The 26,659-nt window shown below is 40.2% G+C and overlaps 1 protein-coding gene across 1 annotated transcript in view; it reads left to right on the top strand.

The window, feature by feature from the left end:
* The window catches only part of LOC127567999 (spectrin beta chain, non-erythrocytic 1-like), a 211,368-nt gene that overhangs the window by 170,488 nt on the left and 14,221 nt on the right, over positions 1–26,659 (top strand). Inside the window, 10 exon segments of the mRNA XM_052011244.1 lie at positions 468–746; positions 1,312–1,442; positions 4,702–4,906; positions 6,019–6,393; positions 7,414–7,658; positions 7,884–8,022; positions 8,564–8,648; positions 8,934–9,130; positions 12,225–12,334; positions 13,590–13,656. Coding sequence (XP_051867204.1) covers positions 468–746; positions 1,312–1,442; positions 4,702–4,906; positions 6,019–6,393; positions 7,414–7,658; positions 7,884–8,022; positions 8,564–8,648; positions 8,934–9,130; positions 12,225–12,334; positions 13,590–13,656 — 1,833 coding nt within the window.

The following is a 26,659-nucleotide window of genomic DNA, read 5'->3' as shown; positions in this document are numbered from 1 at the left end:
CCCTGACTGTCCACTCAATCTATGCCTCTTAGCATCTTGTACACCTCTATCAAGTCACCTCTCATTCTCCTTCACTCCGAAGAGAAAAGCCCTAGCTCACTCAACCTATCTTAATATGTGCTCTGCAGAAACTAGAGACATAAATACATTCAATGCCCTTCTTCTAATGTTGTCTAAACCAAAACTTTGTAAACATTACCTTTGTCATAACAATGCTTTAATACTGAATGAAGAGCAAGGCATTTTGCCACCCCATTTGATTAATTATTTAACAGAGCATTTGCAGTGACATAAAAGCACACGAGGTGTATCATAGAGCAAGTTTATAGCAAAGAAATTATCACCACCACATTATTCTGTCTATCACGTATAGTGGGAGTTAAGTTCATTTGAATGCAGCCACTTATAAGCAGTTTTAACTGTATTTTGTTGAAGTAACGAAGTTACTTATCTTTTGTTCTGTCTAGACTCTTCAAAAAGAAATTCAAGGCCATAAACCTCGGATTGATGATATATTTGAGAGAAGCCAAAGTATGGTAACTGCTGACACCCCAAGTGCTGACGCTATTCAGCAGAGATTATCAGATTTACGGGAACTTTGGAAATTATTGTCAGAAGAAACGGAGAAGCGGCACAAACGCTTGGTGGAGTCACACAAAGCCCAGCAGTACTATTTTGATGCTGCAGAGGCTGAAGCTTGGATGAGTGAACAGGAATTGTACATGATGTCGGAAGAGAAAGCGAAGGTTGAATATTATGTATCTTTTTCATTCAATTGTGCTGATGAGAAAAAGAAAACCTGTTAATTGTGGAGAATATGAAGCTATTTTAAAGGCATTGTTACTTTATGAAAATGAATATCTGCAAAAACAATGGACAACTTAAGTATAATTAATTTAAACTTCTTTTAAACATTTACAGATAATTATTCTATACCTGCATGTTTCAAAGAAAGTTACAGGACTACCTGCATTTAATTTTTTTTTGCATTTATAGAGATAGGAAGATGCAATATTTCAAAACATACAGTAGTTGTCTATAATGGTCACTATACTCATCAACCAAAAGTTTCATAGATATTGGGCAGCGTACACAGAGAAAAACACTTCTTTCGTATATTTGACTTTTCACTTTTCCAGTCTACATATTTGAAGATCTTTAGAAGTTTTAATCATATTCAATTAGCTTAAGTAATTGTTCTCTACATTTCTTATGCTCCAGTCATTAAAACATGATTTTTAAAGAAAAAATTCAAAATTTGCAAGAAACCTAACAAAAATCTAAAACTTTCATGAATGTGTTATTTTGCAGGATGAGCAGAGTGCAGTGATGATGTTGAAAAAACATCAGATTTTGGAGCTGGCAGTGGAAGATTATGCTGAGACTGTTCATCAACTCTCAAAGACAAGCAGAGCTCTGGTGGCAGATGGGCACCCAGAGAGGTTAGTTTAATAGTTGATATTAATATTACCAAGTTCCAAAACGCTGATATCCAGCAAATGGTAAACTTAATCTTAACATGGAATGGGGATAGATGATTGACATTGCCATTTACACTGTGCATGATCGATTGTTGCCCATCTTGTGCAACTATAGAATGTCAATTTTGGCAATCCTTCGCTATTTACACATTTCTTACTTGTTCATTTTTCTCTATCATTGTTTAGCTGTCATCTAAATGTCTGAAGTTTTGTGATTTGAAGATTTTCATAATGTAGCTTTGCAAAACAAGTCTGTGGTTTTGTTTTTGTCCTGTCCATCCAGGATGCCACCCCTAGAAAATAGGGAGAAATTTCACTATGCCTTGTTTTGGCACGTGGACCAAAAGTGTCAGGAGCATCCATCATGCGCACCCACTTGTTTTATTTAAGAATAATTTGGGATGGTATGACCAACATGCTATATTTGATTCCTGATGTTTTTCTTTTTCTTGCAAGTTGTGGTAAATTATATTTTGCTGGTGGGTTCCATAATGGAATTGTTCTTCCTTGATGGTCGGTTATGGAATAAATAATACATAGACAGGTTGCTCAAGAGCTGCCTTATGGATAGCATAGTATATACATCTGTAAATTAAAACCATTCTGAAAAATTGAGTGGAATGTTCATCAGAATCATTGAAAGACCCACCTTTGGAATGCAGATTAAAACTAGACCAACAGCAGAAGGTTTGGCTTGCTGCCTCCTCTGGTCCTTACTGCATACATAGAGAGCCTAATTCTCAGTGTGCCTTTCATGCTTTTTTATGCTGTCTTGCTAATTACAATGCTTGTGCTGCAATCTTATTGCTAAATCCTTATTTGCAGAGAGCAAATTGCTTTCTTCAGTTTTGATGGGTACCAGTTGACTTCAGCTGGTATGATCAAAATCCTATTTGAATTGTGCCTGCTAAACCCATGAAGTGCATGTACTTTCACCACACCTTTTCCTCAAGATATCTGTCAACACACGTCAACTTGCTGCATTGTGCAATTCCTTGCATTTCACAGCTGGTTTAGAGTCAAAGAGCAGTACAGCACAGATACAGGCCCTTCGGCCCAACAAGTCCACGCAGACCATGGTGCCCACCCATCTAGTCCCTATTTCCTATGTTTGGCCCATGTCCCTCCAAGCCCCACCCCTCCATATACCTATCCAAGTGCTCCTTAAATGATACTATTGTACCTGCCTCAACCACTTTCTCTGGCAGCTCATTCCATATACTGACCACCCTCTGCATGGAAAAAGTTGCCCCTCGGGTCCCTTTTAAATCTGTCGCCTCTCACCCTAAACCTATGCCCGCTCATTTTGGACTCCCCTACCCTGGGGAAAAGACTGTTACCATCCACCTTATCTATGCCTCTCATATTTTTAAACACTTCTATAAGTGGTTCTATAAGTGTTTCTGGGAGAAAGGACAGGATATTTGATCCAAGCACGGGCAAAGCAGTTCATACTCAAAATATGATGATAGGTGGCAAGGAATTGAGTAAATAATGATCACTTCTTAAATAGTAATACACCAACGCAATCTGCAAGTGATGATCTGCTTAGAACTGTGTAAGCAGAGAGAAGTTTTTAGGACTCTGGTAAGTATCTTAAGATACCTTTGTTGGTGAGCTAAGACTATGATAAGAACTATTACTTTTTAGTAAATTCTATTCAAAAGAAGCCTTAACTATTACCTGGAGATGTACTGCATAGCATATTGTTTTGATGAGTCCTGTCTGTTGCCAGAACTTGTGTCGTGGTCACTTTCTGAACTACAAGGAAGATGTACTCTGAATTTTTTTCTGTCAGGTAGTTGTCAGGAGGATATTTAGGATTTGTTTTCAACATTGCACTTTTATCAAGAAGGACCTAAAAATCGAGTCTAAGTTTTTAACCTCTATTACAGTGAAAAGAGTAAGGCACAGAAAGCACTGATTTCTCTGTTACAATAAACAGATCTAGGTATGATTTCCTCTTTGAGCGGGTGGATCAAGGGATTTGCTGTCCTGAAATTTCTTTAATATTTCATGATTGAAAAATGTTTCGCACCAGAGTTAGCCCTTTTCCCTTAGAAAAAGCACTGGCTGGAATTGTACGACCAGCAGCACAACAAAGGATCAGACCTCAAAGGAAAGCTGTGTACAGAGATTTAACAGTTTCCTCTAATCTCTAATGACTTTCAAAGTGCCACTGACTGTAAGGGATTTTTGGTATTGGTTACACTGATCAGCAATTCTGATATAAGAATTCTTTGTGACATAAAATGAGATTATAATCAAAATTTTAGTCATTCTATAGAAAGCAAATATATGACATTAAGAAGCTAAAAAATATAACTCGTAATTTTAAAGTTTATTAATATGAAATTAAACTGAGGAGATTAGACATCATTCTGGTGAAATTACCTCTGCAATTCTGTTCACTTCAGCTATTTCATCAACCATGTTCTGTCAGTTTTTCCCATTGTGATTTTACTTTTGCTGATAGTTTTGTATTTTTTTTTATTTTAATTGGCCCTTTCATTGTTGAATTCACGTGCTTTGTATTAGTTCTATATTTATGTTGCATCCTGAATATTATGGATACTTTGTTCTTAATGCAGATTTTCATTAGCCAGATGCATAGAACTTGAGCAGGGAAATACAGGATGGTGGCCTATATGAATTTCTATCTATTTTGCGGAACTTTCTACCTGACCCTTGAGTTCCACCAGCAGGCAAAGTTTCATGCTAAGAGACAAATAGCTTAAAATTGATTTATTTTTCTTTAACTAAGTTGTATTTTAGCAGCATTTCCTAATTTCTTTTGAGTCCACCATTGAAATCCACATGATTTTGGTCTTTCAATCACTTGTTGATCTGAAGATTAATCTGCATTATTGCAACATACCCAGCTGAGGATAAAGACAGAAAATGTGATCTTGCTGACTGAAAAGATTATGTGAATTCCATTAAAGAAGAAAAACAGGACATAAATAAAGTGATATTACATTGATTTGTGATACTGAGATGAATTACAACAGGCCTATCCATTGAACTGTGCAAAAGTAAGGAAGTGCCAAATAGAAGTTGTACTATTGCAAATGGAGTGATAGGTATGTCATCAGATTAAAAGTGGCAGAATGCCTACATTCCTCTGTGTTTTTGATTTTTTTTGGACAGGAGTGGTTAGCATTTCCTTTCACAAGGTCTTAATGTTTATTAATTTTTTGATGTCTTTGGTGTTTTTCAGTGAACGGATCAGCATGCGCCAGTCTCAGGTGGACAAGCTTTATGCTGGGTTGAAAGACTTGGCTGAGGAGAGAAGAGGGAAACTAGATGAGAGGTACCGCCTTTTCCAACTGAACAGGGAGGTGGATGACCTGGAGCAGTGGATCGCTGAACGTGAGGTGGTTGCTGGATCACATGAGCTTGGACAGGACTATGAGCATGTTACGGTACATACTTGTCTCTTAGATACTAATTGGATATTTTTCTATGTTTTTGTCTTGTTGCATTAAAATGGACAGAATCTTGTTGCAGATAACATATTGCGTTCATGTATGCAGTGATCTATTCCTGTGAAAAGTAGTCCAGTGCAACAATAATTTCACCATCCTTTAGTGGCAGGCCAATTACTGAGAAGTCTCAGTTCAGAATTCTCGTTCAAGTGCCCAGCATTAATTCTTTTCCTACTGACACTCTCCCGAGTTACTCTCTTGTGAACCTTCACATTTGCATTTAAAGTTGATCTCATTCAAAGCAATGTTGATCATATCCAAACTCCCATCAAGTCCCCTTGCTCATTACACCTGTGTTCGCTGTGCTACATTGGTACTTGCTATGGTAACATCTAGGTTTGAGAATTATGATGCTTGTTTCTAAATTCCTTCATAACCTGGCCTGTTCCCACCTCTAACCTCCTCCAGCCCTCATGACTCCACATTATTTTTGCTCCTCCAATTTTGCCTTCTGAGAAAACTCAGTTCTCTTCACTCAACCACAAAGATTTGTATCTTCAGCTATCTAAACGTCACATTCTGGATTTCCTTCATTGCTCCCGTGAAGAGGAACAGGATGTTTTATAGAAGAATTGGGGGACTTTAAACTCTGAGATTGTGATTGTGGTGGTGAAGTTACAACATTGAGTATTGTGTTGCCAAGCTACTCAGCTTATGCAAACATACTGTAGTGCTGCAATTTTCCTATTCATTGCTGTGCAAATAGTGGTATGTGTTGCTGATGAACGATATATAAGAAAACAGTTTGCATTTTGTAGGATTTTAATGTACAATAACATCTTGTGCTTCACCGCTAATCAAAATACTATAGAAAACAATGGACAAACTATGAATTTCAAAATGTTGAGTGTTAAACATGCATGCCCTGATACATCTAGCCCTGGCCCAGCTCAACTCTGTATGATGTTGGCTTTTCATCACAGCACACTAACTGTTGTTTTATTAAAAGGTACTGAGTTTTACTTTAAAATATTCAGCATTTGAGCTAACCAACTGAATCAAAAAAACTTGCTCTAAATTTTGGTTTAATAAGTAACTCTTCTTTTCAGATGCTACAAGAGAGATTTCGTGAATTTGCACGTGATACTGGTAATATTGGTCAGGAGCGTGTCGACAGTGTGAACCATATGGCAGATGAGCTGATCAATTCTGGACATTCTGATGCTGCCACAATTGCTGAATGGAAAGATGGACTCAATGAGGCTTGGGCAGATCTCCTTGAGCTTATTGACACCAGAACGCAAATCCTGGCAGCTTCCTACGAACTGCACAAATTTTACCATGATGCTAAGGAAATCCTGGGGCGAATTCAAGACAAGCACAAGAAGCTCCCAGAGGAACTTGGACGAGATCAGAACACTGTGGAAGCATTGCAGAGAATGCATACAACATTTGAACATGACATTCAGGCTCTTGGTACCCAGGTAGAAAATAACAAACATCCTCAATGGAGTTAATATTAATAGTGATGGATGTAGCTTGGGTTTATTAATGGAAGATTCTGTAGATCACATTATGATTTCAGGCTTATTTCTCCATTACTGGATCATCAAAATCTGTGTGGTTTCACAAATGTTTTTGAAATATACAATGTTGGTATTGCAAGACAGAACGGTGATTATTGCCAGAACCATTATAGCTTTTAGAAGAAAGACCATTATTGGAGATGTGATTCAGTTGCAAAAGGTTCGCCCCTTTTCATTCATTTTTAGCTTTGCTGTGTTTTATTTAAAAATAATTTAATTTCTTATCTTTCCAATCACCCAGGTGGCACAGAGTATCAACAACATGATTATTTAGAAGAATTGCTGCTAGATTTCTGCTAACGCTGCATAATTACTGAGGACGGGAATTATGCATTTTTATTTAAAAAGGGATATTTCTCTTCCTCCTATCAGCCTGTATTCCAGGCAAAACAATTATGTTTCAGAACATATTCAGTGCCACTTTGAAACTGGAAACAAGAAATTGTGCAAGATTGGCAGACCTAAATTCCCTTAATTTTCCCTCTTTTCCCCTCTCAAACTCGTGTGAGAAAGCAGCAGATCTTCACTCAACATCTTGTCATTAGATGTGGGAATGTTTCTAATGAAGCAGAAGTCTACAAACCACAGTCTGTGGTATCCTACAGATAATATTTTAATATCTTTAAGTTCAAGTATCATTCACAATGAAAGATTTCTGAACAGAGAAATGAGAGGAAGAAATCAATTGAAGTTAGCTGTGAATATACAGAAAGCATCAGCTGTTCAGTATATTTCATTAAATTAAATGATGTAATCTATAGTAACACATGAGATTGTCAGAATTGAAAACGGAAAAATACACAGCTCAAGGCATTAATATTAGATTACAGTATTAATGTATGATAACTAAGAAAAAGATAATGAGGATGAGAAAGCAAAAATATTTGTGGTAAATGCTAATATATTGTTGTGTTAAAGGTAAGACAGCTGCAGGAGGACGCTGCCCGCCTCCAAGCTGCTTATGCTGGTGACAAGGCTGATGACATTCAGAAACGTGAAACAGAAGTTTTGGAGGCATGGAAAACACTTCTCGATGCATGTGAAGCTCGGAGGGCAAAGCTTTTTGACACTGGTGACAAGTTCCGCTTCTTTAGCATGGTGCGTGATCTAATGCTTTGGATGGAAGATGTTATTCGGCAAATTGAAACCCAGGAAAAACCAAGGTAAAATCTGTGTACTGAGTTGGGGGAAGAAAGGCAGAGAATTACTAGAAACAATTATCTCATAATTTCTTGTGCACAGGTAATAAGACCTTGTTCATCATCTTTTATGGTACTTGTGGCAATTTTTGACATTATAATCTTACAATGTACCTTATGAAGTTTTAACACTTAAAGTGCAATGTAACTGCAAGTTGTTAATAGCCTGTATATCTTAACTACTTTCAGAGATGTTTCATCAGTGGAATTACTAATGAACAACCACCAAGGCATCAAGGCTGAAATTGATGCTCGAAATGACAGTTTTACAACATGCATTGAGCTTGGCAAGTCTCTCCTGGCAAGAAAGCATTATGCATCAGAAGAGGTAGCACTCCTTAACCAACAAATCATCCTTGGGCTTGGTGTTTGGATTACTGGTTGCATTTTTAGTTGATGCATGTTGTCAGTTCTGTGTTTGAATTATTTAGTCACTGTAAATAGAAACGATAAATGCAGTTAACTTCTTCTCAATTATTGGACCATGAGAGAATGCTATTTGTATTCTTAACACTGTTTTTGAACATATGAAGTTCTGAAAAGGAAATGGAATACTTCATAGTTCAGAGTGTGAGAGTTTGATTTTGTGTGTGTATGCCTGTGTGTGTTTGAAATACTCTCAAGATGCTGTGTAACAATCTACCAGAAATCAAGGGAAATTATAGTATCAATTTAAGAATATTTTTGCCGAAATATTTCAGAGTGCACATTTAATGAGGATTAAAATTCTCAGTTTGATATCTTCCAAGACGTTTGCCTCAATTTCTGAACAAATGCCTTGTGATTAATCTTGATGAAAATGAGGGAGAGAAGCCCTTGTTAGATGCAACAGTAGTAAGTGATTTTTCTAATTCCCTGTTCACATACAGATTAAAGAAAAGTTGTTACAGCTAACAGATAAGAGGAAAGAAATGATAGACAAGTGGGAGGACAGATGGGAGTGGCTCAGATTAGGTAAGTATTAATCGTTGTTTCATTGCATGGCGAATACTTTAACAAGCCACATATTTTGCCTTGCATGTAATGTCTATATATTCTCCTGTTATCAACTTCTAGGAATGTTTTTATTCAGAATTTGTACTCCACTTTACAACCTATTGATGGATATTTTAATTCTTTATGCATTTTCCTTGTGCATTGCATTGATGATAAGTGGAAATCTATGAATTTTATTGCTTTGTCACTGCATTTTCTCTTGAATTTGTGAAGTCTCTTTTTGACCATTATTGTTTCATTTAGTTTTGGAAGTACATCAGTTTGCCAGAGATGCAGGTGTGGCAGAAGCCTGGCTTCTAGGCCAAGAGCCATACTTGTCTAGTCGAGAATTGGGTCAGAGTGTGGATGAGGTGGAGAAACTGATTAAGAGGCATGAGGCATTTGAGAAATCAGCAGCTACGTGGGATGAAAGATTTTCAGCATTGGAGAGACTGACGACAGTAAGTATATTATATCAAAACAAAATGCTTTAATTAGGCTACAACAGAAGTATATTTGTATTGATGTCTCAGTTTTATTGTGAATTGAAGTTATTTCTGAACTTGCCTTGATTGGATCACTCTTATTTTTGGGTTAGAAGATGATGGGAATAAGTCAGACAGCCCTATTCTCAGGAATTACTTTTCAGATAGGTGTTTAAAATCCTTCGATAGCTGCCAAAATAAAAAAAAATCAGAAACTGAAATTTTAATGTTTTAAATAGAAATGATCTACATTCAATTCATCATTCAGCTCATTGTTATTTTTGAGGTATTGCTGTCATAGACTGAATCTCTCATTTATCCATGTAACATGCACTGAATCCCAAAAGAAGATAATTATGTGGTGTTCTTAGAGATGATAATGTGATAAGAATGCTACATAGATAAATATCTTCAGCATGTGCAAAATCAGACAAGTCAGTCATGAAACTGGCTTTGTTTTAATAATCTGAATGCCACTGTCATTAAATTTAGCATTGTCTTGTCACTGTTAAATCTCATCTTTGAGAAATGCAAACAAACAAGATGAGAGGAGAGCTAATGGATTGAAAGCACTGCCAAAGAAGGGATTTTGGATCCCTGAAATCAAGGAAGGAATTGGCCACATAGAAGGGTTAGGGTGGACTTGAAGTGGGAGAACAAGAGGAAAATAGGAAGTGCATACTGATGTCAGGGGAAGTTTGATTCATGAAGGTCCCTGAATTTATTGGTGGAATTGTGGAAAATCTCCAAGGTGAAGATGAGGATTTTGAAAATAAGTTAGTGGGGCACAGTATAGGTGTAGGAATCTCTGAAAAAGGGCTGATTATTTTGAATGAATTAGTTTTGAGAATGAGAAGAATGTCACAGTTGCTGAACATGTAGATTAGTTTTGGCAGGAAGAGAAGCAGAGGAAGATTCCTGATATAATCAGTTTCATTTTGCAGATTCAAAATTTGTCATTAGAGTTTGTTTTATCTGAGTTCTTAATTAATTCATCTTACAAAAGGTACAGAGAGCTAGGTAATGTTAGAGACCTGGAAGAATATAAGGCTAATCGGAAGGAGCTTAAGAAGGAGATTAAGAGAGCCAGAAGGGGGCATGAGAAGGCCTTGGCGGGCAGGATTAAAGAAAACCCCAAAGCATTCTAAAAGTATGCGATGAGCAAGAGGATAAGATGCAAAGGAATAGGGCCTATCAAGTGCAGCAGTGGGAAAGTGTGTATGGATCCGGAAGAAATAGCGGAGGTACTTAATGAATACTTTGTCAGTATTCACTACGGAAAAAGATCTGGGGGATTGTAGTGGGGACTTGCAGCGGGCTGAAAAGCTTGAGCATGTAGATATTAGGAAAGAGAAGCTGCTGAAACTTTTGGAAAGCATCAAGTTGGATAAGTCGCCGGGACCAGATGAGATGTACCCCAGGCTGCTGTGGGAGGCGAGGGAAGAGATTGCAGAGCCTCTGACGATGATCTTTGCGTCGTCGATGGAGACAGGAGAGGTTCCGGAAGATTGGAGGGTTGCAGATGTTGCTCCCTTATTCAAGAAAGGGAGTAGGGATAGCCCAGGGAATTATAGACCAGTGAGTCTTACCTCAGTGGTTGGTAAGCTAATGGAGAAGATCCTGAGAGGCAGGATTTATGAACATTTGGAGAGGTATAATATGATTAGGAATAGTCAGCATGGCTTTGTCGCGGGCAGGTCCTGCCTTACGAGCCTGATTGAATTTTTTGAGGATGTGACTAAACACATCGATGAAGGGAGAGTAGTAGATGTAGTGTATATAGATTTCAGCAAGGCGTTTGATAAGGTACCCCATGCAAGGCTTATTGAGAAAGTAAAGAGGCATGGGATCCAAGGGGACATTGCAGTGTGGATCCAAAACTGGCTGGCCCACAGAAGGCAAAGAGTGGTTGTTGAAGGGTCGTATTCTGCGTGGAGGTCGGTGACCAGTGGTGTACCTCAGGGATCTGTACTGGGACCCTTGCTCTTTGTGATTTTTATAAATGACCTGGATGAGGAAGTGGAGGGGTGGGTTAGTAAGTTTGCGGATTTCAGGAAGGTTGGGGGTGTTGTGGATAGTTTGGAGGGCTGTCAGAGGTTACAGAGGGACCTAGATAGGATGCGAAGTTGGGCTGAGAAGTGGCAGATGCAGTTAAACCCAGATAAGTGTGCAGTGGTTCATTTTGGTAGGTCAAATATGATGGCAGTATATAGTCTTAATGGTAGGACTCTTGGCAGTGTGGAGGATCAGAGGGATCTTGGGGTCCGAGTCCATAGGACACTCAGAGCGGCTGTGCGGGTTGACTCTGTGGTTAAGAAGGCATATGGTGTATTGTCCTTCATCATTCGGGGAATTGAATTTAGGAGCCAAAGGGTATTGTCGCAGCTATATAGGTCCCTGGTCAGACCCCACTTGGAGTACTGTGCTCAGTTCTAGTCGCCTCACTACAGGAAGGATGTGGAAGCCGTAGAGAGGGTGCAGAGGAGATTTACAAGGATGCTGCCTGGAATGCGGAGCATGCCTTATGAAAGCAGGCTGAGGGAACTCGGCCTTTTCTCCTTGGAGCAACGGAGGATGAGGGGGGACCTGATAGAGGTATATAAGATGATGAGAGGTATTGATTGGGTAGATAGTCAGAGGCTTTTCCCCAGGGCTGAAATGGTGGCCACAAGAGGACATAGGTTTAAGGTGCTGGGGAGTAGGTATAGAGGAGATGTCAGGGGTAAGTTTTTTACTCAGAGAGTGGTGAGTACATGGAATGGGCTGCTGGCAACGGTGGTGGAGGTGGATACGATAGGGTCTTTTAAGAGTGTGTTGGATAGGTACATGGAGCTGAGAAAAATAGAGGGCTATGGGTAAGCCTAGTAATTTCTAGGGTAGGGACATGTTCGGCACAGCTTTGTGGGCTGAAGTGCCTGAATTGTGCTGTAGTTTTTCTATGTTCTATGTTTCTATCTAAATAGCTTATCAATCAAAGGTATTGAAGGAATAACAGAAAATAGACTTCACAAACAAAAAATTTTTAAGATGTGGAGGTTTTACAAATGTAACATTTTTTTCATCTGTATAGCTGGAATTGCTTGAAGTACGTAGAAAGCAGGAAGAAGAGGAGAGGAAGAGACAACCATCACCACAACCAACCCCGCAGGCCTCTGATGAGTCTGAATCACCACAACAGTGGTAAGTCTCTATAAAAGACTTCGAGGACAAAAACTTGTAAAAAGGCTTTGCGTCTCCAGAAAATAACTAATCATAGTATGACACACTAATAATCACTCATCTATTATTGGTGGAGAATGTGAAGAATGGTAATTGAGCAGTTTGTAAATATTGATTGAGAATATCAGCTCTTTGGGTAGTTTCAGTTTTTTAAGAAAGTCATGTTCTCCGTTGTACTAAAGCTTGCTTTTTCATTGGAGCTGGAAAAATAAATGCACACACTGCATGTCCATTCTTGGACTGCGTTATTTTTTAATTAGTACTTGTTTAAGTGGTGGTCAGTTATTTCTGCATAGTGCCAGGTAATTTTCAGGTTTGGGCATTTGTCAGTGGCTTTGTTCCACCCTCTAGGAATTGTAATTCAGGAACTACTATTCAGGAAGTATGATCTCCTTGTCAAGGCTTCCTCACATTTTCCTTATTAGAACATATTTTAATAAATGTTCTCTCTCTCTGAGTGTTATACCCTTCATACCCTTCACCAAAAAGCCCAGACTCTTATCCAGGCTGATCTTCGATGAAACTTGAGCCCTGATCGTGGTTTGGGGGGGCGGGGGGGTGGGGTGGGGGGGGTGGTTTGCAAAGTCAACCAGTAGTGGCTTGAAAATTTGTCATCTAGCAACCTGACAAATTGGGGGACAGGTTGCTATCCTGAAGCATGGATTGCATGCTGTAAAAGGCCATTATCCAGAGCGGAAGGAGAGAGAGATCATATTTAGGTGTTGTGGCTTTGCACTGTGTAATTGTCAACAATCACTGTAGGGGAAAGACCAGTCACTGGGAATGTCAGTGGTGGGATTAACAGGTGAGGTGAGGGCATCAGGATATAAATTCATCAGCAAGAGTGAGATCAAGATATTGTCCAGCCTCATCATAATGCCTTGGCCTCCATTTTTTTCTGACTATTTATGAAACAACCTAGGATTGCTTTTTAATACATTGGAGACAGTTTATAATTACAAACAGTTGCTTAAAAGCATGGCAAACTAAATGCGATACTCTACTCTATTTTTTATCTTTTATAAAACTGAAGTTCTCAACAGCATATTAACATTTAATATCAAATAAAAGTTATACATGTATTGAGCTCCTTCTCGGATTCTTGTGTCTTAGTATGAAGATAAGAGGATGAAAGAAGAGAAATCTATTTGGCAGTCAAAAAGTTTTTATTGTCTGTGCCTTATCAATAATATTTAATTTGTCACTTTTTTTTCAGGGATGGGACTAGAGAAGGAGAACACATCTCTCACAATGGTTTACCATCAGACCAGGAGTCTCCACGGGTTAGTTACCGCTCTCAAAACTACCAAACCTACAAAAACTTTCAGAACAGACGAGCTGGTAATGAATGGGCCCGATCTGGATTGTGACATCCAACCCAGTCATGATGAAAATAAATGTACCTGCATTACTAACCCATGCATTCATTCCCATTTAACTGCTACTTTTCTTCACCTGCTTTATTAATCTTAATCAATTTCTTTAATCCAGTATCTAGTTGAAGAGTATTCACCTACTTCATAATACTTTTGGTCTATTTAATGATCAGCAAGTCACTTTGGCAACCTGCATGAGAAAGGCAACAGAAACCTAATATTTTTATGTGAAAATGTAAGTTTTCAAGTCAACTTGTTGTTAATTGGTCAAAAAATGCATCACTAATGCAACCATGTTATAATTATAGGGATAAATATAAATAATTCTTGATTCACTTTTGTTAAAAATGGGCAGCAATTCAAACTTGAATAATAGAGGTGTGGGAAAGTATAAAAATTCCTCAGTATTGTTTGGTTACAATAGATGAATAGGGAGGAATTAGCCATGATTTTTCTTTCAAAGATTAAATAGCTGCATTGGAGTCCATCATAAAGTAAATGGTTCATGGTCTATGGTAACTGAGTTTTTGTTTGTTGTTTTATGTTCTATAACTTAGTTTTGGTTAACAAGGTTGAAAAAGCTTCTTGGGTGTACATTACATATTCATTATAGCTCATAGATGCAAACTTCTCCCTAGTAATGCAAAGACATGAGGCTTTGTTGTAGATGAACTGTTTATTATACTTAAAGGTAAGTAAATTTCTCAGTACATTCTGCTGTGCTTTATGAACTCAATACCTTGTCTGCTTGCTAGTCAAAGATATTGTAGCAGGAATCTCATATCAGTTATTAAAGAGATGTACATATATTGATAACACTACCTATTTTTCTTTAAAAAAACTGAAGTATACACAAATAGTTTACATTTTCAAGCTACGTTTACAGATTGCACTTGCACTCAAAGGTACTATTTCAACTGCTGGTCTCAAGATCTTAAAGATACTCCAGTAACTGGGAGACCTCCTACCTTCCTGACTCAGCTCACTGTTACCACACTATTCTGCCTTAACCTCCTGCTTATAATCAATGTATGGTTCTACGTAACTTGTAACAGATTCACTCTTTATGTCTGTACAGTGGCATGCAAAAGTTTGGGCACCCCTGGTCAAAATGTCTGTTACTGTGAATAGCTAAGCGAGTAAAAGGTGACCTGATTTCCAAAAGGCATAAAGTTAAAGATGACACATTTCTTTAATATTTTAAGCAAGATTACTTTTTATTTCCATCTTTTACAGTTTCAAAATAACAAATAAGGAAAAGGGCCCGAAGCAAAGGTTTGGGCACCCCGCATGGTCAGTACTTAGTAACACCCCCTTTGGCAAGTATCACAGCTTGTAAATGCTTTCTGTAACCAGCTAAGAGTCTTTCAATTCTTGTTTGGGGGATTTTTGCCATTCTTCCTTGCAAAAGTCTTCTAGTTCTGTGAGATTCTGGGGCTGTCTTGCATGCACTGCTCTTTTGAGGTCTATCCATAGATTTTTGATGATGTTTAGGTCGGGGGACTGTGAGGGCCATGGCAAAACCTTCAGCTTGTGCCTCTTGAGGTAGTCCATTGTAGATTTTGAGGTGTGTTTAGGATCATTATCCTGTTGTAGAAGCCATCCCTCTTTTCATCTTCAGCTTTTTTATAGATGGTGTGATGTTTGCTTCCAGAATTTGCTGGTATTTAATTGAATTCATTCTTCCCTCTACCAGTGAAATGTTCCCCGTGCCACTGGCTGCAACACAAGCCCAAAGCATGATCGATCCACCCCCATGCTTAACAGTTAGAGAGGTGTTCTTTTCATGAAATTCTGCACCCTTTTTTCTCCGAACATACCTTTGCTCATTGCGGCTAGAAAGTTCTATTTTAGCTTCAACGGTCCACAGGACTTGTTTCCAAAATGCATCAGGCTTGTTTAGATGTTCCTTTGTAAACTTCTGACGCTGAATTTTGTGGTGAGGATGCAGGAAAGGTTTTCTTCTGATGACTCTTCCATGAAGGTCATATTTGGGCAGGTGTCACTGCACAGTAGAACAGTGCACTACCACTCCAGAGTCTGCTGAATCTTCCTGAAGGTCTTCTGCAGTCAAATGGGGGTTTTCATTTGCCTTTCTAGCAATCCTACGAGCAGTTCTCTCGGAAAGTTTTCTTGGTCTTCCAGACCTCAACTTGACCTCCACTGTTCCTGTTAATTGCCATTTCTTAATTACATAATGAACTGAGGAAACGGCTACCTGAAAACACTTTTCTATCTTCTTACAGCCTTCTCCTGCTTTGTGGGCATCATTTATTTTAATTTTCAGAGTGCTAGGCAGCTGCTTAAAGGAGCCCATGGCTGCTGATTGTTGGGACAAGGTTTGAGGAGTCAGGGTATTTATAAAGCTTTGAAATTTGCATCACCTGGCCTTTCCTAACGATGACTGTGAACAAGCCATAGCCCTAACAAGCTAATGAAGGTCTGAGACCTTGGTGAAAGTTATCTGAGAGCTCAAATCTCTTGGGGTGCCCAAACTTTTGCATCATGCTTCTTTCCTTTTTTCCACTCTAAAATTGTACAAAACAAAAATAATACACTAATCTTGCTTAAAATGTTGAAAAGAATGTTTCATCTTTAACTTTATGACTTTTGGAGATCAGTTCATCTCACTTAACTATTCACAGTAACAGAAATTTTGACTAAGGGTGCCCAAACTTTTGCATGCCACTGTATGTACTTAGCAACTTTTATATGATCTGTGTGTACTTGCTGTCCACTATCTTTGAATTTTATTATGTAGCTTCTGGTACCACGAATTCTAACAACTGTCAGCGTTGGTCATGCTGTTTGTGAGATTGAACATTCTCATGACTTAATTCTCACTGAATATTCTAACCTTCATTTTTCTTCTTTCTTGGGACCTTTACAGCGAAATTCCCTCAAATTATTTGGATTTTGTAACACTTCCTTATGTACACTCACCACTCTTTCAGCTTGATCCTGGGGACACTGCAATACATGTCTGTCTTGACTGCTTTCTCTCAACTATCTCTTCTAAGTTTGGGCAACCAAAGTGTCTTGTGCTTCAAGTGCCCAATTAGTGTGAGATCTGTGGGAAAACATGGGGTTGTTCAGTATTTGTCAACATATAATTCAACATGGAGCTGATGGATTTACCGATTATGCAGATTTTTATCAATTCCCTAGGTACTATCACTGTTCTTTAAGCTGTAATGATTGATTCCAACTAATAAGATGAAATGAGAATATGCTCAGTATCATAACACTTAAAAAAAAGTGTTCTACTTTGTTTAACGTAAACAGGTCCATTATCAGACACCAAATGCTCCAGTATGATAAGGGTGACAAATATATATCAGGACTTGTCCTTTGATTTCTGGGTTTTTGCAGCTTCCCGCTGGTTTAATTTCTAGACTATCAAGCCTAAAACATTTTCCCCCCATCTTTTGGCAATAATCAGTGTGTACTTGCTGAAATGATTTGCTTGGCCATTTCCAGGATTAGAATTGCGGTATTGGCATTTGCTGCTGACAAACTGTGCAGCCAGCTGTTCATTCTTCCAAATTGTAGTCTGTGTGAGGATATCATTCTTCGTGTTTTTGATTCTACTGTGATAGCAGTGAAGTTCATTCTTTGTCTCAACACAATGGAGATAATGGCTTAAAGGCCCCAAATCATTCACCCTTGATTCACTAAAACCTAAAATCACCCGAGAAAAATGGCTGTAATTCTGACTAATTCCAATGTTCACCTTTTGCCCAATCATACAAAGTGTCTTCCTAGCCTTGAGTACTTTGGAACATGGAAAAGTACAGCACAGTACAGGCTCTCTGGTCCACGATGTTCTGTTGATCTAGATAAACACCACTCCATAATAAATCTAATCCTTCCCACCTATACAGCCCATAATCCTCCATTTTTCTTACATCCATGTGCCTATCTAAGAGTCTTTTAAATGTCCCTATTGTATCAGCCTCTACCACCACTCCTGGCAGTGCGTTCCAGGCACCTACCACTTTTTGTGTAAAAAAAAAGGAAAAATAAAACCTGCCTCTGACATCTCCCCTAAACTTTCCTCCTCTGACAAACTGATATCCTCTGGTATTGGCCATTCCCACCTGAGTGAAAACGTGCTAGTTATTGACTCTATCTATGCCCCTCATTATCTTATACACCTCTATCTTTTACAATATCTTTATTAAATCCATGAAAAAAATACAGAGTACATGCATCAAAAAAGAAAGTAAAAATACTACTGAATACATTGTAGTAAGTCGTACTTAGGATTACAATACTCTAAATCAATAATCACATTATAGTAGTTAGTTAATAAGGAAAGAAAAAATTGAAATATTTTATTACAAAAAAAAATCTACCCCCACTACCAAAACCCGAAGCTGTTAGATAGAAGAAACAGCAAGGAAAAACCTTAAAAAAATGTAACAGTGTCAGCCAAGATCTGCATTTTAGTCTCCAAATCAGAGATTTTGAAAATAATTCAAAAAGGGTCCCCACAGGGTTTGAAAGTCTAGGTTAGATTCAAAAACTGAACAGTGAATCTTCTCGAGATTCAAGTATGACATAACATCCCCTAACCATTGAACATGCATAGGTGGAGTAGCTTCCTTCCATTTACACCTCTATCAAGTCGCCTCCTGTTTTGCTCCAAAGAGAAAAGCCCTAGCTCGCTCAACCTTTCCTCATAAGACATGTTCTCTAATCCAGGCAGCATCCTGGTAAATCTCCTCTGCACCCTCTCTAAAGCTTCCACATCCTTCCTATAATGAGGTGACCAGAACTGAACACAATACTCCAAGTGTGGTCTGACCAGGGTTTTATAGAGCTGCAACATTACCTCACGGCTCTTGAACTCAATCCCCTGAGTAATGAAGGCCAGCACACCATATGCCTTCTTAACCACCCTATCAATTTGTGAGGCAATTTTGAGGGATCTATGGACTTAGACCCCAAGATTCCTCTGTTCCTCCACACTGCTAAGAATCTTGCCATTAACCTTGTACTCCACCTTCAAGTTTGATCTTCCCGTGTATCCCTTCAAACTCTTCCTGATTGAACTCCATCTGCCACTTCTCTGCCCAATTCTGCATCCTGTCACCGACCGCCAAACAGAATATTCTCCATCTACTACCACCCTGTGCCTTATGTGGGCAAGCCAATTCCGAATGCACGTAGCCAAGTCTCCATGGATCCCATGCTTTGACTTTCTGGATGAGCCTGCCATGGGGAACCTTGTCAAATGCCTTACGAAAGTCCATGTACACCACATCCAATGCTCTACCTTCATCAATTTCTTTTGTTACCTCCTTGAAAAATTCAATTGGGCTCATGAGGCACGACCTGCCCCTCACAAAGCCATGCCAATTATCCCTAATAAGACTATACTTCTCCAAATGCTTGTAAGTCCTGTCCCTAAGATTCCTCTCCAATAGCTTGACTGACACAAGACTCACTAGTCTATAATTCCCAGGATTATCTCTATTACCTTTCTTGAACAACGGAACACATTTGCCATCCTCTAATCCTCTGGTACCGCTCTTGTGGCCAGGGAGGATGCAGATATCTTCTTCCCCTCTGCCGTCAGATTTCTGAACAGTCCACGAACACTACCTCATTATTCCTCTTTTGCACTATTTATTTATATTTGCAACAGAGTAATTTTTATGTCTTTATGTCTTGCACTGTACTGCTGTCACAAAACAACAAATTTCACGACATATGTCACTGATAATAAACCTGATTCTGATTCGAAAATGTCATTGTCAATGCCCCAGCAATCTCTTCACTCGCTTCCTGTAGTAACCTGGGGTATATCCCGTCTGGCCCCAGGGACTTACCTATCCTAATGTTTTGCAGAAGCTCTGACACTACCTCTTTGTTAATCTCAACATGCTACAGCCCATTAGCCTGTTCTATGCTGACCTCACATGTGTCAAAGTCCTTCTTCCTAGTGAACACCGAAGCAAAGTATTCATTAAGGACCTCCTCCACCTCCGGGCACGTTTTCCCTCTTTATCCCTGAGTGGTCCTACCCTCACTCTCATCATCCTCCTGTTCTTCACGTACTTGTAGAACGCCTTGGGGTTTTCTTTAATTCTACTTGCCAAGGCCTTCTCATGTCCCCTTCTAGCTCTCCTAAGTCCCTTCTTAAAGCTCCTTCCTGGCTACCTTATAATTCTCAAGAGCCCTGCCTGATTTTTGCTTCTGAAACCTTAAGTATGCTTCCTCCTTCCTCTTGACTAAGTGTTTCACCTCCCTTGTCAACCATGGTTCCTTTACCCTACCATCCTTTCCCTTTCCCTGTCTCAGTGGAACAAACCTATCCAGAACTCCGTGCAAGTGGTCCTTAAACAGCTTCCACATTTCTGCTGCACATTTCCCTGAGAGCATCTATTCCCAATTTACGCTCAAGTTCCTGGCTAATACTGTTGTAATTAGCCCTCCCCCAACTAAGTACTTCCCCATATCATCTGCTCCTATCCTTGTCCATGGCTATTGCTAAAGATCAGGGACTTGTGGTCACTATGTGCTAAATGCTCACCCACTGAGAGGTCTGTCACCTGACCAGGTTCATTGCCCTGTACTAGATCCAGTATGGTCTCCCCAGTCAGCCTCTCCGCAAACTTTGTCAGGAATCCTTCCTGGACACATCTAACAAATTCTGCCCCATCTAAACTTTTTGCACTATGGAGGTGCCAATCAATATTAGGGAAGTTGAAGTCACCCATGACAACAACCCTGTTAATTTTGCACCTTTCCAAAATCTGCCTACTTATCTGCTCCTCAGTGTCCCGGTGGCTATTGGGAGGGGCCTATAGAATACTCCCAAAAGAGTGATTGCTCCTTTCCTGTTTCTGACACCCATCCACTCAGTAGATGATCCCTCCACAATGTCCTCCCTTTCTGCAGCTGTGATACTGTCACTGATTAGCAATGCCACCTCTCACACCCTCCCCCAACACCCCCCCCCCCCCCCCCCCCCACCTTACCTCCCTCCCTGTCCCTTTCAAAACATCTAAACCCCGGAACATCAAGCAGCCAATCCTGCCCTTGTGATAGCCAAGATCTGTAATGGTCACAACATCGAAATTCCATGTACTGATCCATGCTTTAAGTTCATCACCCTTATTCTTAATACTTCTTGCATTAAAGTAAACACATTTCAACCCATCCAACTGACTGCGTTATGCCCTATTCCACTGTCTATCCTTCCTCACGGTCTCTCAGCACATCGCATCTACCTTCCACCAACTGCTCATCATCTGACCTAACCCTCTGCCAACCTAGTTTAACCCTTCCCAACAGCTCTATCAAACCTGCAGACAAGGACATTGGTCCCTTTTTGAGTTCAGGTATAACCTGTCCCTTCTGTACAGATTATACGTTCCCCAGAAGAGATCCCAGGGATCCACAAATCTGAGACCCTGTCCCTTGCACCGGCTTTCAGTGTTGGACGGACAGCCAAATTGAGCAGAAATTTTGCATAGTACAGTACTGTTCCTAAAGAAGACATTCTGAAACATTTCCAGAAGTCTTTCCTTTAACAACAACCTTAATGTTAACCATTTGCTTCTAAATAAAAATATATTTGTTTCTTTTTATGTTAGACATTCTGCATGAAGTCTCTGCAGAAACCTGGTCAGGTGTCAGATCTCTCAGTGGGTGAACATTTTGGTGATAGTGATCATAATTCTATCTCCTTTACGTTAGCACTGGAGAGAGATAGGAACGGACAGACTAGAAAGGCGTTTACTTGGAGTAAAGGGAATTATGAGGCTCTCAGGCAGGAAATTGGAAGATTAAATTGGGAACAGATGTTCTCTGGGAAAAGTACGGAAGATATGTGGCAAATATTCAGGGGGTATTTGTGTGGAGTTCTGCATAGACATGTTCCGATGAGACAGGGGGTCACGAGAGGATACAGGAACCGTGGTGTACGAAGGCTATAATAAATCTAGTCAAAAGGAAAAGAAAAGCATACAAAAGGTACCCAGAGCTAGGTAATGTTAGAGATCTGGAAGAGTACGAGGCTAAAAGGAAGGAACTTAAGAAAGAGATTAGGAAAGCCAGAAGGGGACATGAGAAGGCCTTGGCAGGCAGGATTAAGGAAAACCCCAAGGCGTTCTACAAGTATGTGAAGAGTAAGGGGATGAGATGCGAAAGGATAGGGCCGATCAAGTGCAGCAGTGGGAAAGTGTGTATGGATCCGGAAGAAATAGCGGAGGTACTTAATGAATACTTTACGTCAGTATTCACTACGGAGAAGGATCTAGGGGATTGTAGTGGGGACATGCAGCGGGCTGAAAAGCTTGAGCATGTAGATATTAGAAAAGAGGTGGTGCTGAAACTTTTGGAAAGCATCAAGTTAGATAAGTCGCCGGGACAGGATGACATGTACCCCAGGCTGCTGTGGGAGGTGGAGGAGGCTGCGGAACCTCTGACGATGATCTTTGCGTCATCAATGGAGACGGGAGAGGTTCCGGAAGATTGGAGGGTTGCGGATGTTGTTCCCTTATTCAAGAAGGGGAGTAGGGAAAGCCCAGGGAATTAAAGACCAGTGAGTCTTACCTCAGTGGCTGGTAAGCTGATGGAGAAGATCCTGAGAGGCAGGATTTATGAACATTTGGAGAGGTATAATATGATTAGGAATAGTCAGCATGGCTTTGTCGAGGGCAGGTCCTGCCTTACGAGCCTGATTGAATTTTTTGAGGATGTGACTAAGCACATCGATGAAGGGAGAGCAGTAGATGTAGTAGGTGTCAGCAAGGCATTTGATAAGGTACCCCATGCAAGGCTTATGGAGAAGGTGAGGAGACATGGGATCCAAGGGGACATTGCAGTGTGGATCCAGAACTGGCTGGCCCACAGAAGGCAAAGAGTGGTTGTTGAAGGGTCATATTCTGCGTGGAGGTCGGTGACCAGTGGTGTACCTCAGGGGTCTGTACTGGGACCCTTACTCTTTGTGATTTTTATAAATGACCTGGATGAGGAAGTGGAAGGGTGGGTTAGTAAGTTTGCGGATGACACGAAGGTTGGGGGTGTTGTGGATAGTTTGGAGGGCTGTCAGAGGTTACAGAGGGACATAGATAGGATGCAAAGTTGGGCTGAGAAGTGGCAGATGCAGTTCAACCCAGATAAGTGTGAAGTGGTTCATTTTGGTAGGTCAAATATGTTGGCGGAATATAGTCTTAATGGTAGGACTCTCGGCAGTGTGGAGGATCAGAGGGATCTTGGGGTCTGAGTCCATAGGACACTCAAAGCGGCCGCGCAGGTTGACTCTGTGGTTAAGCAAGCATATGGTGTATTGTCCTTCATCAATCGGGGTATTGAATTTAGGAGCCAAGAGGTATTGTTGCAGCTATATAGGTCCCTGGTCAGACCCCAATTGGAGTATTGTGCTCAGTTCTGGTCGCCTCACAACAGGAAGGATGTGGAAGCGATAGGGTACAGAGGAGATTTACAAGGATGCTGTCTGGAATGCGGAGCATGCCTTATGAAAGCAGGCTGAGGGAACTCGGCCTTTTCTCCTTGGAGCAACGGAGGATGAGGGGGGACCTGATAGAGGTGTATAAGGTGGTGAGAGGTATTGATAGGGTAGATAGTCAGAGGCTTTTCCCCAGGGCTGAAATGGTGGCCACAAGAGGACACAGGTTTAAGGTGCTGGGGAGTAGGTATAGAGGAGATGTCAGGGGTAAGTTTTTTACTCAGAGTGGTGAGTGCGTGGAATGGGCTGCTGGCAACGGTGGTGGAGGTGGATACGATAGGGTCTTTGAAGAGACTGTTCGATAGGTACATGGAGCTGAATAAAATAGAGGGCAATGGGTAAGCCTAGTAATTTCTAGGGTAGGGACATGTTCGGCACAGCTTTGTGGGCCGAAGGGCCTGAATTGTGTTGTAGTTTTTCTATGTTCTAATCACAAGGTTTCCTTGCTCTGTGGCAATCACAGTTGAAACATCATCTTCTTTGCTTCTCGTCAGTCCTTGTTGATGGTTCCACTGATATTGAAAGTGAGATTACTCATTCCTAATAAATTTGACCTGGATTATCTCATCTTTAAACCACAGACAAACAATCCCACAGTGCTATGTAAGAACTTGCCCAAGTTACAGTGATTGAACAATTCACAGAGGGTGACCACAAAGGTACCTACTATTTACCTTGTACTCTTTACCTGTCTGAAATTTAAAGCACGCAGCAATCTCTCATTGTTGGGGACTGGGAGTCCATTAACCTTCATATGATGTCCTGACATAGGACATCTTGAGATTTCAAGAGTGATGAGCTTGGAAAGCATACACGTGCTTTTGGACTCTCCAAGTAAGTCATCTTGCGTACTTTCTTTCTTTGACATTCTGTTGCTTTTTCCACTTCCACAAAAAAAAGCATGTCTGCTCACTCCGTGTATCCCTCAATAAGTTCTGGGGTTCTCCTGAAGGACCTGAGCTCCCTCCACGACATCATGGTGCATCATTGCCTTCACTGGACCTGCATCTTCCCACTAAAAAGAACCTCCATTTTAGCGCAGTTGCTTAAATGAATAACCCGAGTTTCCTGCCATTTCTGGCATCCGTCAGAGGTGCTATTTGTGTCCTCTGTGTTCCATCCTCTCTCAACGTGTGCCAACCCATTTTGCCCTCTAACCTATATCAAGAGAATGCTGCCTGTGCAGTGCCCATGTTGAAGGTGCAAGATGCCATTGGGTTTTCGTGTAATCCCAATCCACAATTGCAGTTTTGGAAAGGTGAAAGAACATCTCTGTAGGTCATAACCAACTGCCAATGTTGCATGTTCACTGTGCTGGTAAGCGTAGACTTCTCCCTAATAATGCAGAGGCTTGATTAGGCATTGTTGTAGTTGAATATTGACTATTCATTATATTTATTGTATTTATATGGGTAACTCTCACTATAGTCAGCTTTGCTTTGCCTAGTCGGTACCTATCTGCTTGTTAATCAAATGATTGTCAAAATTACTTTGTTTTCAGCTGTTGTATCAGCACCTCCACCCTGATCAGGCTGCCATATTAGGTGGTGTCTAGGTTGAAATTGAAACCAGTCCTGTTGTCAAAACTATGGTCTCTTCTTTTATCTCCTTTCCCAATGACTCTCATACTCCTTGTCACCATACTGGTACATTTTTTTAAAGTGCAAGACGTCACTGAACAATTGCTGCACGTCCTGGTAAGGTCTCCCAAGACATGATACGAGAAAACTGAAGGATACTAGCAGTGATGTCATGAAATTTTATTAGTTTTCTTAAAGGAATGTAAAGTCATACATAACAATGTGTGTTTTAAAAAGATCATTAATCAGTCTTGATTACTAGAACACAATTGTGTCTTCTAGCTATGCTGGTAAATGTCAATTCTGTTTTTATTGGGAAACATGAGCACATTTGTACAAACAGACTGGGCAGTTAACCTTGCCAGATTTACCAAGATAAGTAGTTGTTGGTAATTTTCCAGGTGTTCTTTGCAAAGCTCGAGTTTCACTCAGAGTGAAATAGGGTTAGGGGAATAAATACATTGGGATCTAAAGAACAGTTGCTTAATAAAGAGAAACGGCCACTTAAAGATATTCATTTTGAAATCCCGTTAAATGTTGAGATTTTCAGTTTTTCATATTTGCATATACTGTTATTAAAAAGTAATGGTGGGTGGTTGTGAGTGCAGGAAAACAATGAGCAAGTGATAACTGGTGTCGCAACCCACGTAAAGGCAACAAAACAGAATCTGCTAAATGATGCCCCACCACCCCCTTGTTGTGAAATGAATGTTCAATTGCATGAAATGTGTATGAGGAGTGCCATCCTCTTTGGCACACCAATGTTGCCTTCTCAGAGGATGGCAATGACACATGCATGGCATGGAGGTAGTAGCCAATCGTGCTTTATCAACCATGCTGAAAGGATTTGGAAAACATGCATGAGATGGCAGTGCATTTTCAGAATGTCACATTGTGTGACAGATGAGGAGTACAGTGAACCAGGTTACACAGCACCTCTTTCATTGTGTTTTCTATTGGTCTGTTCCAATAGAAACTTTACAACTTGTCCAAGAATCCCTCACAGAATCTTACAGTTCTTTCATAGCCTCACCAAGATGTGTAGCAATCATCAGTGCTATCTTGTACTTTGGAAAATGTGTCAGTATAGTGCCAAGGGATATGTGTCTCAGTGGGAAAGGAGATAAAAGAAGAAACTTGATACTGTTGACCAGAGGGCAGATTCCATTTTTAATGCTGCATTGTAGCATTTATCACAGAAACACAGATATAACTGTTGAGAACAATTGTGATCTGGACAGTCATTTTCATTCCTACGTTACAGGTTTATTGTGGCTGACAAAGCTTTTTGTTGTTGAGCGGTAGTAAGGTAAGGCACTGGCTCTCATTGGCATGTAACATTGCCATGGTCCACATGATGGTCTGGGCCTCCTGATCTCCCTGACATATTGTATTAATTGAACTGCAGGCCCAAAAGATTCAATGAGTGGTAACAGTGCAGAAGGAGGCTATTCAGCCCTTGGGGACTCTGCTGGCTCTCTGCAAGGGCAATGTAGCTAATCCCACTCTTCACCATTTCTGTGTAGCTTCTTTCAGGTTTTATTTCTTTCAGTTTCTGTGTAGCTTCTTCCAATTTCCTTTCATAAACCATGACTGTAGTAATCTTTTTGGTTCTTTTGCCAGTCATCTTAAATCTGGGTGTTTTGAGTTGCAACACTTCCATCAATGGAAAGTGTCTGTCTAAACCCCTCATTATTTAGAACTCCTCTAATACATCTCTTTCAGCCATCCGTTTTCTCCAAGCTTTCCCCTTGTCCATCATCCTTTGAATATTCTCGTGAATCTTTTCTGCACCCTTGCTAAGACTTTCCCTTCCTAAAGTACAATATCAAAAATTGGATGCAAT

This window comes from Pristis pectinata, chromosome 3 (genome assembly GCF_009764475.1).
Source record: "Pristis pectinata isolate sPriPec2 chromosome 3, sPriPec2.1.pri, whole genome shotgun sequence".
Classification (NCBI taxonomy): domain Eukaryota; kingdom Metazoa; phylum Chordata; class Chondrichthyes; order Rhinopristiformes; family Pristidae; genus Pristis; species Pristis pectinata.
This window is presented reverse-complemented; position numbering and strand designations above follow the sequence as displayed.